The sequence below is a fragment of the Dromiciops gliroides genome, chromosome 3 (genome assembly GCF_019393635.1).
Source record: "Dromiciops gliroides isolate mDroGli1 chromosome 3, mDroGli1.pri, whole genome shotgun sequence".
Taxonomy (NCBI): Eukaryota; Metazoa; Chordata; class Mammalia; order Microbiotheria; family Microbiotheriidae; genus Dromiciops; species Dromiciops gliroides.
The window spans coordinates 179,266,432-179,281,070 of NC_057863.1; the positions used below are offsets into that span (position 1 = coordinate 179,266,432).

Sequence of the window (14,639 nt, forward strand, 5' to 3'; positions counted from 1 at the left end):
TTTGAACTCAGGTCTTCCTGAATCCAGAGCCGGCGCTTTATCCACTGCGCCACCTAGCTGCCCCACCTTTATAACATTGTAACATACTAATTTTGATTTAACACTACTTCTCAGTAGCATAGCATCAAGAGTTCCCAATGCATTTACACAAAGAGGTTTATGATAGGAAGTAAAAAATATAAATCTCCACAGTGAAAACTAGCATAGGAAATAAGAGACTAATGGAAATGTGTGAGTGGGAATTCCAGCCTATTTTCCTTAAGAGGAGTGGAAAGTTGGCACATTCTTACAAAGCAGGAAGTGTAATGTGTCTTTCTCCAGTAATTCTACAAATTGAGATCTAAAGGGATCAGGCTTCGTGGGGGATAGGAATGGGAGGAATTCTTTTGGGGTGGGGGGGGAAGAATCACATTGACTACTGTCTGAATATTTGGAATGTGGCTATGAAAAATGGCTCCTTGCTAAGACATCCAAGTTCCTTTTCTTTGCCGATCCCCATGTGATGTTAATCTTCACCTGCATTTCCCTGTGGCTGCCACTGAGAGTATCAGGATGCCACAGAAAGAAGATCACAAAAGGAAACATAGCTATAGGTAAATGCCTAACAAAGACCTTGTTTCTATGACAACATGCTTGAAAGGAATAAGAGAAGTTAAATATAGGCTATGTGGACAAAATAATTTCAACAGGGAATGATGCTTAACATTTTCCATATGGCAAGAGGAGATCTTAGAGAAGGAAGCCCTTTCTAGACTGAAGGCTGGGAGTGCCTCAATTATTCCACAAATAGTACATTATAGAAAGACTCAAGTAAGGGACACAGACAACTGGCCCTTCCTCAGCCAACCTCCTCCTCTCAGTCAATCTCATTTATCATCCATACTTCATCTTAGCTACACTACCTCCTCTCAGTTCAGTTGTCACTCAGCAGCCAATGCCTTATTTAGGAATAACCTGGCAAATGTAAGAAGGGATTTATCAGAACCATAAAGTCCAGCCAGTTACTAGCCAAAGGAACGTGTGTGTGTGTGTGTGTGTGTGTGTGTGTGTGTGTGTGTGTGTGTTGGGGAAAAGTGGAGAGGCAGGCAGTGACAGGGGGATATGTAAAAAATACAACCATATGTCTCTGCTATATTTGGAGGTAAAAACAAGAACACCAAAATTAAACATTCACTTAAGACCCTAAAGGCTTAACAAGTGTAGACTATGAAAACCATGAGTTATATTATGAAGGTCCTATAAGTTTGTCTCACCTCATTGATCCACAATGCCTTTCCTTATAAATCTCATATTTTGAGTAGGTTAGATCTTTTATTTTAGACCTTGGGGTAAACACCATAAAAGTGATATATCATAATGACAACAGAAACTTTTCTGAACTTTACAGTTATTGGCACTTTATTCACATTATTATCTATTTTGATCTTCACAACAACCCTACCAGGTAAACAAGAAAGTATAATTATCCCCATTATACAGATAAGAAAACTGAGGCTTGGAGATATGTTGAATGATTTGCCCAAGGTCATACAACTAGTCAATGGAAGAGCCAGGACTTGTAGGAAGGTCTTCTCAGTTTAAATCCAGTACTCTGAGTAATACAAGGTTGCCAATTAGTAAATAACCAGAATTCCTTTTCTTTTCATCCTAACTTCTGGAATTCTCATGATGAGGTTTGAAGTCTTAAGACTTTAGTTTCACATTTCTTAGAGTTTAAATTATCTAGAGAATCTCAATACACATTTACTTATTTCCCAATGCACACAAGAAATACCCAACTAAGTTATCAGGTAGAAAACATTCATTTTCTTAATTACCTAATCTCAAGTTTGTCAACATCCTCTTCTTCAAAGTCAAAATGAGACTTTTTGCTGTAGCTGCAGGGTCTGGTCACCTGAGAGAATAGATGAGAAAGCCATTTTGAGACACCACTCCAAAAAGGAAAAAAATCAAGTTCTCATAGAAGACCTCTTACATATATTCAAAGAGAAACTCATCCAACCTATCATGACATGAAAGAAAATTCTGCCTTAAAAGCACTTAGATCAAGGGTCCTTCACCTGGGGCCCATCAATATGGTTTTTTTTTCCTAATTTATAATTATATTCCAATATATTTCATTTCATTTGGAATTCTACATATTTTTATTTTGTGTATTTAAAAACAACATCCTACAAAAGGATCCATAGGCTTCACCAGATTGCCAAAGGGATCCATGATACAAAAAAAAAAAAAAAAAAAGGTTAAAAAACCCTTGGCCAGCCATTTAAAAAAACTTTGTGGTCTCTAAGACATAGACGTTGGACATTGAAGACTTGGTTTCTACCCTTAATTTTCCAATTCAATTGAAGAAGCATCTTCAAAGTGCCAGGCTAGGCAATTGCTTGTCCTCATTTATTACATGGGAGGATTCAGTTTTTGTGTGCTGGAAGAGGAAGAGGAGTCGCCGAGAAGGGATGATGTTAAAAATGAAACAAACACAAAAAACCAAAATAGTTATGTGTCCTCAAGGTGTTTACTGGCTTACATCCCCAGCTGGGGTGATATCTGAGAAGGTGAACTTAATCAAATTATTCAACAGGACTCCACTCCTCATGTGGCAATGAAGGGTACAGGGAAGGGTATGTAGTTCTTATGGCCATATCTCAGAGTCTCTCAGTCCTTTGAGGAGCCTTCTAATGACTCAGGGTTGGGGTAAGATGGGGAGGCCTTTAGGACATGGTCAGGATACCCTGCCATGAAAAGAAAGTGAGGAAATTAAGGAGAGATTCTAGTTCCGTGTCCTGAAGGTGCCAACAAGTCACAATCCCTAAGCAGGAAGACAACTTTGGGTTATTTTTCAACAAATGATGACATTCAGTCATTTTTCAGTTATGTCCAACTCTCTGTGATTCTATTTGGGGTTTTCTTGGCAAAGATACTAGAGTGGTTTCCCATTTCCTTCTCCAGCTCATTTTACAGATGAGGAAACTGAGGCAAACAGGGTAAAGTGACTTGCCCATGGTCACACAGCTATTAAGGGTCTGATACCAGCTTGGAACTCACAAATATGAGCCTTCCTGGCACAGAGGTTAGAGTGACAGGTCTGGAGTCAAGAAGACTCATCTTCCTAAGCTCAAATCTGGCCCTGGACACTTACTCGCTGTGTGACCCTGGGTAAGTCATTTCATCCTGTTTGCCTCATTTTCCTCATGTGTAAAATGAGCTGGAGAAGGAAATGGCAAACCACTGCAGTATCCTTGCCAAGAAGACCCCAAATGGGGTCACAAAGAATCAGACAGGAGCAATAAGAGCAACAGAAATTAATATATGTGCTTAATAAATACTTTACCATCTATGTTTTGCATTCACTTTTCTGTATTCATGTTGAATCAAACAAGACTATAATTGTAAAGTGCCCAGCAAACCTTAAAGTACTATCTAAATGTTAGCTATCATTATTGTTGTTTTCTGCTAAAAGAATGTAAACTCTTGAGATTGAGGACAATTTCATTTTGGTCCTTGAATTCCCAGTGATTCTGGCATATGATAGATACTTAATAAATTCTTGTGGAATGACTAAAATAAAATAACTGCTCCTTTGTCTACTAAAATAAAAAAAAATAGTATCAATGCAATAACTTGTATTCAGTGAAGGAAAGGGGGGAGCATAAGCTCCCCTATAAAAACCTGTAGTTAACAGACAAAAGAAGAGGCCTGTATGTTTTTCACTGAAGAGAGTTCTCCAGATCAGTTTCATTTTTCTCCACCAGTGTAACACGGAGGAATCATGTACCCCACCCATGAGATAACCACAACCCAAGCTGATAAAATAAAATACCAATGTAATGGAAAGGGTGTCTGAAGCCACTGGGTACTTCATCCTGCCCCTAAATATAGATTTAAAAACAAAGTCCCTAACCCTGACCTAAGAACAGTACTTAGGGATTTTATTTCCATTAACAGTATTCTTTTGTACATTAATTAGCATGGAAGCAACTCCATTTCCTTGAAGTCAGAACAAATAAAGAAAATTGTAGAAATGATCATTATATTTTATTTTTTGATTATTTTTAAGGTAATTCTTGGGTGCTCAAAGTATAAAAGAAATACTAGAGACCCCTGTTGAGGTACTGTGGAATGACTTAATTCTGATAGTTTGGAATACATTTTCTCACATACCTTTCCCTCTCTCTCCCTCAATTCTCCTCCAAGTTTAATTTAGAGAAATGCTGGATGCCACAAAATATTCATTGTGGAAATAAAAGCAACAATAATAATTCCTACTTTGTTTTAAAGCTCAATCAAAATACCATTTCCTCTAATAAACATTCCTTATTTCCTCCAATTGTTAATACCCTTCCAAGATTCTCATGACACTTTTCTTGTAGCTCACCTAGTCTTATGCATTATTTTGTAGACTACCTAAGTGGGTATGTCATATTCTCCTACTAGACTATAAACTCCATGAGGGGTCTGTCTGTCTAGCACAGTATTCTACACAATCAATGAAAATAATAACAATAAACCTAAGACTGAAGGTGATGTTCAGTGATCTGTATATTAGTCTACACATAGACTACGTTTTCCCATTTATGCTGATTCAAAGAAAGTATGATTTATGGTCATGATCTCACAATAAGTGAGATGATGGAGGTTATGGCAAAAATGAACAAAAATAGCTCTTGTTTTAATTACAAGAAAAATGTTTTTTTTTAAATGCGCAGTAAATGTACACATATGCATGTGAACATGGTAATTATCTGTAATTATATTTTCAAAGTATACCTGTGAGCGTGTTTCCTTTCAATTCAACAAATATGTATTTATCATCTATTATGTCACAAAGCACTCTAAAGGTATTTTCAAAGAGACTATATTAGGGGTACAAGCCTATAGTTTGGGATGGCCTAAATTTTTATCCAAATGGTATTTTACAGTATAGACATGGTTACAAATGATTTTTTCCCCATTAATCTACTTGCTGCATATTTCCCCTGCAGTTTTCTGCACCAATGTCCATCCTCTCTCCCTCCCTTCCTATCTCTTCAGCCTTAAGAGGTGCCCAGTGGGATAATAGTAGATTACAATCTTTTTTCTTTCTTTCTTCCTTTCTTTCTTTCTTTCTTTCTTTCTTTCTTTCTTTCTTTCTTTCTTTCTTTCTTTCTTTCTTTCTTTCTTTCTTCTTCCTTCCTTCCTTCCTTCCTTCCTTCCTTCCTTCCTTCCTTCCTTCCTTCCTTCCTTCCTTCCTTCCTTCCTTCCTTCCTTTCTTTCTTTCTTTCTTCCTTCCTTCCTTCCTTTCTTTCTTTCTTCCTTCCTTCCTTCCTTTCTTTTTCTTTCTTTCTTTCTCTTCCTTCCTTCCTTCCTTCCTTCCTTCCTTCCTTCCTTCCTTCCTTCCTTCCTTCCTTCCTTCCTTCCTTCCTTTCTCTCTCTCTCTCTCTTTTTGCAGGGTAATGAGGGTTAAGTGATTTGTCCAAGGTCACACAGCTAGTAAGTGTCAAGTGTATGAGGCCAGATAGGCCTCTTGAATCCAGGGCTGGTGCTTTATCCACTGTGCCACCTACTGCCCCCAATTGCAATCTTTAGGCTCAGAGTTCTAACCCTGACTTCATCTAAACAGTTATGTCATTTTAAGCATATAACTTAACCCCCGAGCCTTAACTTTCCAATTTGTAAACGAGAGCTAACATTAATCTGCTTCTTAAAGATGCTTTAAGGTTTTGAAGACAAACTCCAGGGCAAAGCGTGGATAAGTACTCCAGCAGTAAATAATCACACTGAAAATGTGCCTGGGGTGGGTTTAGTGGAGTTTAAAAAAGTCCTTTGGTTGTTTCAGGGGAGGTGAACAGCTATGCTGGTCTTTTTTCTTTTTTAACCATATTTTCCCTACTCTTTTCATTTATCACCAGGGCCATCTGTCTGTAAGGCCAGGACCAGGTGGAGGGTGTGGCAAGTGTAGCCTCTGACACACATGAAGCTCCCTAGGAGTTACTGCCTAGTGTTTTTGGCATGAAGCGGTGACTGAGATTGGGCAAGTGGGTAAGTAAGATCCCTACAAGCTCAGGGATTAGTACCATAGAATCACGGGTTGTAGGTTGCATAGTGGATAGAGTGTTGAACTCAGAATCAGGAAGAGCTAAGTATGCATCTTGTCTCTCATGCTAGCTGTATGATCCTAGACAAGTCACTTAACTTTGCTGCTCCTGCAAAATGGGGCCAATTAGACCACTTATCTCGCAGGGGTTTATAAAGCTACCCTGCAAGCCTTAAGGCTCTATATAAATACTACTATTCTTACTGTTAGATACTGATGGGACCTTGAGTTTATTTTTTTCAGATCTCCCCATTTTACCGAGAGCCAGAGAAATTAAATTGTGTGTCCAAGGTCACACAGGGTGGTACAACTGGGGTCCTTGACTCCAAATCCAGCAGTTTTCTTGACATTGCACCATGCAATGGACCACCTCGGTAAGGGGCATGAGCATCCCTCTCCAAACTGACAGCAGCATCATGAACATAGGAATAGCCAGATCTATCAGAGATTGGAATTTCACAGTACTGTTCTCATTTAAGCCCTGGAAGCAATTTGAGATGGGGATCATCTCCTGGTGAGCATCAAGTTTCCAATTCTCTCCATTCTCCTTCCATTCTCCTATGAGGCTGCCTATAAAAGGCAAAATGTGGTTGTGTTTTCCCTCAAGCTTGTTTGTTTCTTTGTTTTTTGCAGGGGTGGGGGTGGGGGAAGAGGTCTAATCACTTTGATCTCCCAGGATCCTCCTCTTTTTTCTTTTTTTTCTTTTTAAGATTTGAGTGGGGCCTAAAAAGGCATTTTGTCAGACCCCCTTTGTTAGAGATATGCACAACATATTTATTAGCTGAGACCACAACTAGACAAGGAGAACTGATAACAAGGGAGGAATGTATGCTACTAGACCATAGGCAACAAAGGAAGCACCATTTTAGTCACATTCAGATGGCCAGGTTTGGTGTTTGTTTTTTTTTACTCTTTACCTCAATGGTCTGTTCATTGGCCAGAACTATACTGAAATATGAAGCAGAGAGCCAGGGAATTGTATGGTGGCTGTGCAAAAACAGAGGCAATCAAGTGAGATAATTCTTTTTTTTTAAAGGGTTTTGACCCAAGTCATGTAGATTGGTTATCTAGATTAGGATTTCCCAACAGCTAGTCTACAGACCAGCATTTGTCTGAAGCAATTTTTTTTAACCAGCCCTCCAAATTGGCCCTTACTTCTTTTAACACTTAATTCATTTCAACAATATTAGGCTCCTACTTTGTGGAAGGGACTGGGCTAGGCACTGAGGATGAGCTGGAAGAATATAATAAAATGAAATTCTAGTAAACTGTTTCAAGCCTTGGGATACTGTATACAGATTTAAACACACATGCATGGGGCTCACAGCCATATAGTATTACTGGAAGGACTGATGCTAAAAATGTGGGCCTCCAGAGAAGAAAATACACCTTCTCATCTTTGTAGAGGTGGGGGACTATAGTTGCAGAATATCACATATACTGTCAAACACAATTGATACATTTATTGAATGTCCTGAACATCTTTTCTACTCAGATGCTTAGGTGGTGCTGTGGATAAAGCAATGAGCCTGGAGTCAGGAAAACCTGATTTCAAATCCAGTATCAGGGACTTACTAGCTGTGTAAACATGGGCAAGTAAGTCACTTAAGCCCTATTTGCCCAAGTTCCTCATTTGTAAAATGTGGGCACACTGCAGAAAGAAATGGAAAACCTGGGTAAGTCACTTAACTACAGTTTCCCTTAGCCTCCTCAATTGTAAAATGGAAATGATAATAGCGCCTACCTCCTAGGAGCATTGTGAGAACCAAATGAGCTAATATTTGTAAAGTGCTTAGCATAGTGCCTGGCACATAGTGGTCACTATTATATAGTCATTATATTATATAGCACTACTATATAGCTTTTCGCTTACTAAATAAGCATTTATAATGCTTATTCCCTTTCCCTACCCTTTTTTTTTTTTGGCAAGGCAATGAGGGTTAAATGACTTGCCCAGGGTCACACAGCTAGTAATGTGTCAAGTGTCTGAGGCCACATTTGAACTCAGGTCCTCCTGAATCCAGGGCCAGTGCTTTTTCCACTATGCCACCTAGCTGCCCCCAAAAGATTTTTTTGTTTTTGTTTGGTTTTGGGGTTGGGTTTTTGGGGGGGGGCAGGGCAATGAGGGTTAAGTGACTTGTCCAGGGTCACACAGCTAGTAAGTGTCAAGTGTCTGAGGCCAGATTTGAACTCAGGGTCTCCTGAATCCAGGGCCAGTGCTTTATCCATTGTGTTACCTAGCTGTCCCCTACCCTTCTTTTTGATACAAAGGATGGCCTGTTGAGAAGGGGAAGGGAGAAGGGTACTCAGAAATGATGATGATTTAAAAACAAGCAAACAAAAGCCTCAAATATGCATTTATGAACTAATCATTTTGAACATTCCTTCCAATAAGGCAGATAGCAACTAATCCTGTTCATGTTCATATTTTCCCATACGTTTGACACAAGGTGGGGTTTATCCAATGTGCTGGATAGGTCTTTAGCTTAATAAAGATGCTTGGGGGAAGGGTGTCATTAGTAGCAGTGTTCAATTTCCCAAAGCTAATCCCGATTCTCCACCTCTTATTTAACACTGTGTCCAGATCATCATCCATTTGTACTGTTTGTCCCAAAGATATATCACTGAAAGATTAGCTCCATGGGTTGTCCAACAAACTGTTTATCATGATCTGGACAAAAAAGCATTTTTCATCCACAAACTCTCTGGCCAGTCAGGCCAAAAACTTTCACATAGTTAAGGAATTCATATACAGGAGGCTCAGAAATGTTCCAGGGATCAGTTCTGTATCACCTTCAACCTGGAGGCACCTGGAAGATCTTTTCATGTACAGGAAATCCTACTTCCATTTGGACTTTGTGTTGTTTATCTTCCATGACAGTAGTAAACACTGTTTTGTTTTGTTTTGTTTTTTGCCTTAATATTATTAATCAGCAGGTTACTGAACAAAACTATCTGTTGCTACCTCTTTCAGAGAATATACAGGATTGTGACATATGCGTGATAGGTCCTGTGTTAGGAGATAGCCTTTACAGTGGTGTTGAACTCAATTAGGTATGAACCCCTGAGGCTATATATTCACTTAGAAAACCTCAAATTAATATTATCTATGTTGTATTATATGTTTATATATTTTGTGAACTATCTCCCAATTACATTCTAATCTGGCTTGGCTGAAGTTTTCTTTTCTTTCTTTCTTTTTTTTTTGGCAGGGCAATGAGGGTTAAGTGACTTGCTCAAGGTCACACAGCTAGTAAGTGTCAAGTGTCTGAAGCCAAATTTGAACTCAGGTCCTCCTGAATCCAGGGCCAGTGCTTTATCTACTGTGCCACCTAGCTGGCCCCTTGTAGTAGTTTTCCCAGCTGCTCGTGGCCAGTGGGCAGCAAGTTGGACTCCAAAAGGGGTTCTTTTTTTCTGTAAAATGTCATTTGAAAAAACCTGCTTATTCTTTTTTTTTTTTTTTTGCAGGGCAATGGGGGTTAAGTGACTTGCCCAGGGTCACACAGCTAGTAAATGTCAAGTGTCTGAGGCCGGATTTGAACTCAGGTACTCCTGAATCCAGGGCCGGTGCTTTATCCACTGCGCCACCTAGCCACCCCCTGCTTATTCTTTACTTAAGCTTTTGTCCAGCAGATCCTCTATTTCTGTGTAGGTGATTCTCATAAAAGTTTATAGAGACAGAAATGTAGGCATATGGTTTCTAGCTATTGGTAGTCTCTCAGTTGCCCATTTTTGGTAATTAGGTCTGGGATTTTCTTCTAAGCCTTGGGTATCCTCACCCCTCTCACAGGCCTTGAGATATGATCCTTCTACATCCTCAAAATTGTTTTGCTGCCAGCAAAAACCTTCCGCAGACACTTGGTCTGAATACTCTTACAATTTTTGTTTTTCAATGTCTTTTTCTCCCCATTAGAATGTCTCCTTCCTCATATAACATATCTAGGATTATAATGTCAAAGTTAGTGGTGTTGGATGGTTATGTTATAGAACATCACAGTCTTCAAACCATTAAACTTTAAAGCCACCGAAAGGGCAGTGAAGAGACATGGAGCGTCCATGAGCAGGCTGAAACACATTATGAATGAAGAATTCTATAGGAGAAGAAATATTACCGAGCTGTGTGCCTGGAAGAAAAGACTGGCCAGTCATGGAGCAAGAGTAAGGGATAATGAATGGGGGGCCTGGGCACTCTGTAGCTCTCCATGTAATGTCAGGAAATCTAAAAAAAGACCCAAGGCACATTAAATAAACCCTGGTGGAAAATATACCAGAGGACATAAAGCAGAGCCTCACAAAATGAGGTACAATAAATGGGCTATAAGAGCAGAAGGATCTCTAGCAATGACATGATAGTAATAAAAATAGATGACATTTATATAGCTCTTGAAGGTTTACAAAGCGCTTTACATATTACTCTGTTTGATCCTCACAATAACCCTTAGAGGGAAGTTGCTATTATTATCCCCATTTTACATATGAGCAAACTGAGGGTGATCACAAATCTATAAAAATGTTGAAATGTCCTATGTATTTATGATGTATTAAAACTTTTATTGGGCAGCTAGGTGGGGTAGTGGATAGAACACCACATCACCTACCATTCATATGACTACATTTCTGTCTCTACAAAACTTTTATGAGAATCACCTACACATAAATAGTGTGTGTATCTGCTGGATCTGCTGGACAAAGGCTTGAGAATAGAATAAACAGGTGTGTTTTTTCAAATGACATTTTACAATGGACCACATCTTTAAAGTCTTACAGTATTTTACTGAAGGCCATGAATACAAATGCTTCTTCTGGAGAGCCACTGGCTCTGGAGTAAGGAGGACCTGAGTTCAAATCCAGCCTCACATACTTACCATCTGTGACCCTGATTTAGTCACTTGACCCTGTTTACCTCAGTTCCTTATCTATAAAATGAGTTGGAGAAGGAAATGGCAAACTGCTTCAGTATCTTTGCTAAGAAAAACCCAAATGGGGCAGCTAGGTGGCACAGTGGATAGAGTGCCAGGCCTAGAGTCAGGAAGACTCATCATCCTGAGTTCAAATCTAGTCTCAGACACTTACTAGCTGTGTGACCCTGGACAAGTCACTTTACCTTGTTTGCCTCAGTTCCTTATCTGTAAAATGAGCTAGAGAAGGAAATGGCAAACCATTCCATTATACATACAAAATCCCAAATGAGGTCATGAGAGTTGGACACAACTGAAAAACTATTCAACAACAAAAACTCTTTTGGAAAAAAAAATAAGTGAAAACCACATACAAATATAAGGCATTATTAAATTTACTTCTCTGGACAAAGAATAAACATTTATTTCTAAATTGTCATTCAGGCACATAATGTGAATATTTATATATAAATCAATATATTTGTAAATACACATTCAATGTGATTTTTTAAAATATGTCTAGACATACACTTGCTTTCTCTTATTAAATAATCTGAGCATTTTATGCCATACAAATATCTATTTTCTATATTTGAGCATTTTGGAAGGACTGACAGAATCTCTGATTTTGAATGGTTTTCCTTTCTCCCTTCAAAATCTCTTCTATTTTCTGTGACAAAAATCCTCAAGGGCAACTGGGTAGAGCAATCACCCCCCTCCCCACCAAAAAAACCCCAAACAACCTAATCCCTCCCCCTCAATCTAAAGATGTTCTTTTATCAGCATTCAACTCTAAACTTCATTGATTCAGGAAGCAAGTAAAGCTACATTCTCTCTAGGAAAAAAGAAAGGCAGCAGTAGGGAGGAGCACTTTGGGGAATTTGATGGGTTCTTCTCACCTAGGAAAATGACATCCTGCTGTCTTAGATAACAAGTCAAATCCATGGAAGCGTGATTCTATTTTTCACTTTAAGGAATATATTAGTATAAAATTTCAGGGCAGTTAGGTGGCACAGTGGATGGAGCACTAGCCCTGGATTCAGGAGGACCTGATTTCAAATCTGGCCTCAGACACTTGACACTTACTAGCTGTGTGACCCTGGGCAAATCACTTAACCCCAATTGCCTCACCATATATATATATATAAAATTTCATAGGCCTAGGTATCCCTTTCACTAATAATGCTTCCCTGGTAGTACACTTTAATAGACAATTATATAAGGTGCTGTGGCTGAGCAAATTCATCCTCTTCTCACCTTTTGGTGGTGATGGGTCTCTCCCAACTTAGCTAAGTGAGTCAGTCCTCAGATGACAGACTTCTAGTGCCTTTCCTACACAGTTGTCAAAACCCTTCCAAATCAGCAGGACCCATTGAGGCTCATGTGTTGCTGGCATCACCTTTGAAAACCTAAGACCACTTCTGTGCTCCTAGGGCATAGCAGGACTTGACTGCTGGTGGGATTCCATACCAGGACATTAAAAGAACCTTCACTGAGAGAGAAGCAGCTGGCCTCACTCAGCCCTGGATGCTACGCTAAAGTCCCTCCCATGTAGTATTTCAACTTAGCACCCATTCCACTAAAATACCAACCTCAAAATAAAACACTTCATCAAAATGGGGGTTGTTGGTCTTCTTTTTCACTTTAGTCTTTTTTGCTTCTGATCTGTAATAAAGAAAAAAAAAAGAAAGTAAAGAGGTTGAGAAGGAAGTAACAACACTGTTAAACAAAAACCTCCAAGGCTTTGTGCTGAGCTATTAAATGCACAAGTAGTTCCATGTCTTTATTTATCTTATAAATATTTCTATTTGTCTGTTAACTCCAGATGGTATGCAAATTAGGAACTTTTACTGAGCCTAAAATAATACTTGATGTGAAGAATATGAAGATTTTTTTTTAAAGTGCAATTTTAAAGAGATCAAAGAAACAAAGGAAATGTAAAATTGTACGTCCCACTGTGGTGCCTATTCTGGTATCTTTTCTTTCTGGATAAGGTCATTCATCATAATCACACAGTGCTAGGTTATACCCATCAACTTACCAGCACCAATTCAACCCAATCAAGCCCCATATTTGCAGACTTTCTGAATGGCACTTGCCTGTATGGTCCTGCTAACGTAACTGTGGCATAAGGGTCGCACTGTCCGTTCACTATTGGAAGGCCTTGGCACTCTAGAACCCTGAAGAAAGAAGGGAATGGGAAAAAGATAATTAGGATAAGGTGGTTTGTTGTTGTTTGTCCTTCATTCTCAAAGAGGACCATAACATGGAGAGGTGATGAAATGACTTGCAGTGAATTAGATTTGTTAGGGAGGGCTATGCAAGGTCACCAACCTCACTCTCTCCTCCAGAGCCATCTGGGTTCAGTGGCAAGATATACATCAGGACAACTGGAGATGGTCCTGTATGTTTAAGGCTATTGGGGTTAAGTGACTTGCCCAGGGTCACACAGGTAATAAGTCTCTGAGTTAAGATTTGAACTCAGGTCCTCTCTACTTCAGGGCCAGTGCTCTATATACTGTGCCACCTAGCTTCCCCTAATTAGTGTTATGGGCCCATAGCACCGCAGAAGTTCTCTGGGGCACATCAAAGAACCTTCTCCTTGAGAAACTAAACCAAAGGACAGACATGCCTAAAGAGATAAGAAGAACCAGATCAGACTGAGCTAGCTCCTCTCCTTGACCCCCACCCTTCATTCTCACCTCTTTCAACCCTGGGGTGATAAGTTTGGGTGTGGCCGCTTCCTTTGTGTCCTGAGAAGAGAGATGGCTTAAGAGATCCTTAGCCTCCCCTCACCCAATTCCCCCAGCCACCACCAGTGGGGGATGGTCCTCCCTCACTAAGGGAACTTTCCACAGTCAGATGGTCACCCCCATCAGTCCTCTATAAAAGTACCTTGCCAGTCTCCTGCTCGAGGAGATTGGTATCTCAGAGCCACTCTCTCTGTGCCATGCCTTTCTTCCCATGAGAAGTTCAAGGACTTCTTTCATGGTTTCCTTTCCCCTCCCTTTCCCTTCCTCAGCCCCTAAATAAACTATTCTAACTGTTTTTGTGTAAGAGGATGTAATTCTTTAAAGAACAATTCCTAAAGACCCCAAACTCCCCACCCCATTTTCTCCATGACATTTACAAGAATCCCTTGATACTCTAGCCAATGTAGCGTTAGATAACAGAATACCCTTAGACTATCTATCTCCTGGCGGCTGAAGGTGGTGTGTGTATGGTTCAGAATACATCTTGTTGTGTGTATATTAATAATTTGAGGAAAGTTGAGACCTGAGTACAAAATCTCCATGATATCTCTCACTGGATGAAGGACATACGTGAGCAGCTTTTCTCTCCTCACTCAGGTTCCTGGGGTTCTTGGCTCTTTTCTTGGGATAACTCCTTTTATTCCAATAGTGATATCGGTCATTGTTCTTTTAATCTTCTGCCCTTGTCTTTTTAACCTTTTTGTAAAATTTGTCTCAAGCAGACTCAAGGCTTTCAACCTCATGGCAGCCACTATCCCTGCCTACATGCCTCTTCACTCCCTGGACCAGGCCCATAAAGACTTCTACTACCCCCAATGATTCAGGGACAGCTCTACATCCATAATCAGCAGGAAGCAGTTATAGAAGACCTGACCACTGCCCTTTTTCCCTAGATATAAAGAAGGGGGGAATGTT

At 39.7% G+C, this 14,639-nt stretch overlaps 1 protein-coding gene across 2 annotated transcripts in view; it reads right to left on the reverse strand.

Annotated features, from left to right (window-relative positions):
* RASA3 (RAS p21 protein activator 3) overlaps positions 1 to 14,639 on the reverse strand; it is a 294,331-nt gene that overhangs the window by 63,488 nt on the left and 216,204 nt on the right. For both annotated transcript variants that reach the window (XM_043994627.1, XM_043994626.1), the window contains exons 6-8: positions 13,071 to 13,151; positions 12,564 to 12,636; positions 1,818 to 1,894 (exon numbers count right to left, since the gene is read on the reverse strand). In XM_043994627.1, coding sequence (XP_043850562.1) covers positions 1,818 to 1,894; positions 12,564 to 12,636; positions 13,071 to 13,151 — 231 coding nt within the window. The remainder of the gene's footprint in view (positions 1 to 1,817; positions 1,895 to 12,563; positions 12,637 to 13,070; positions 13,152 to 14,639) is intronic.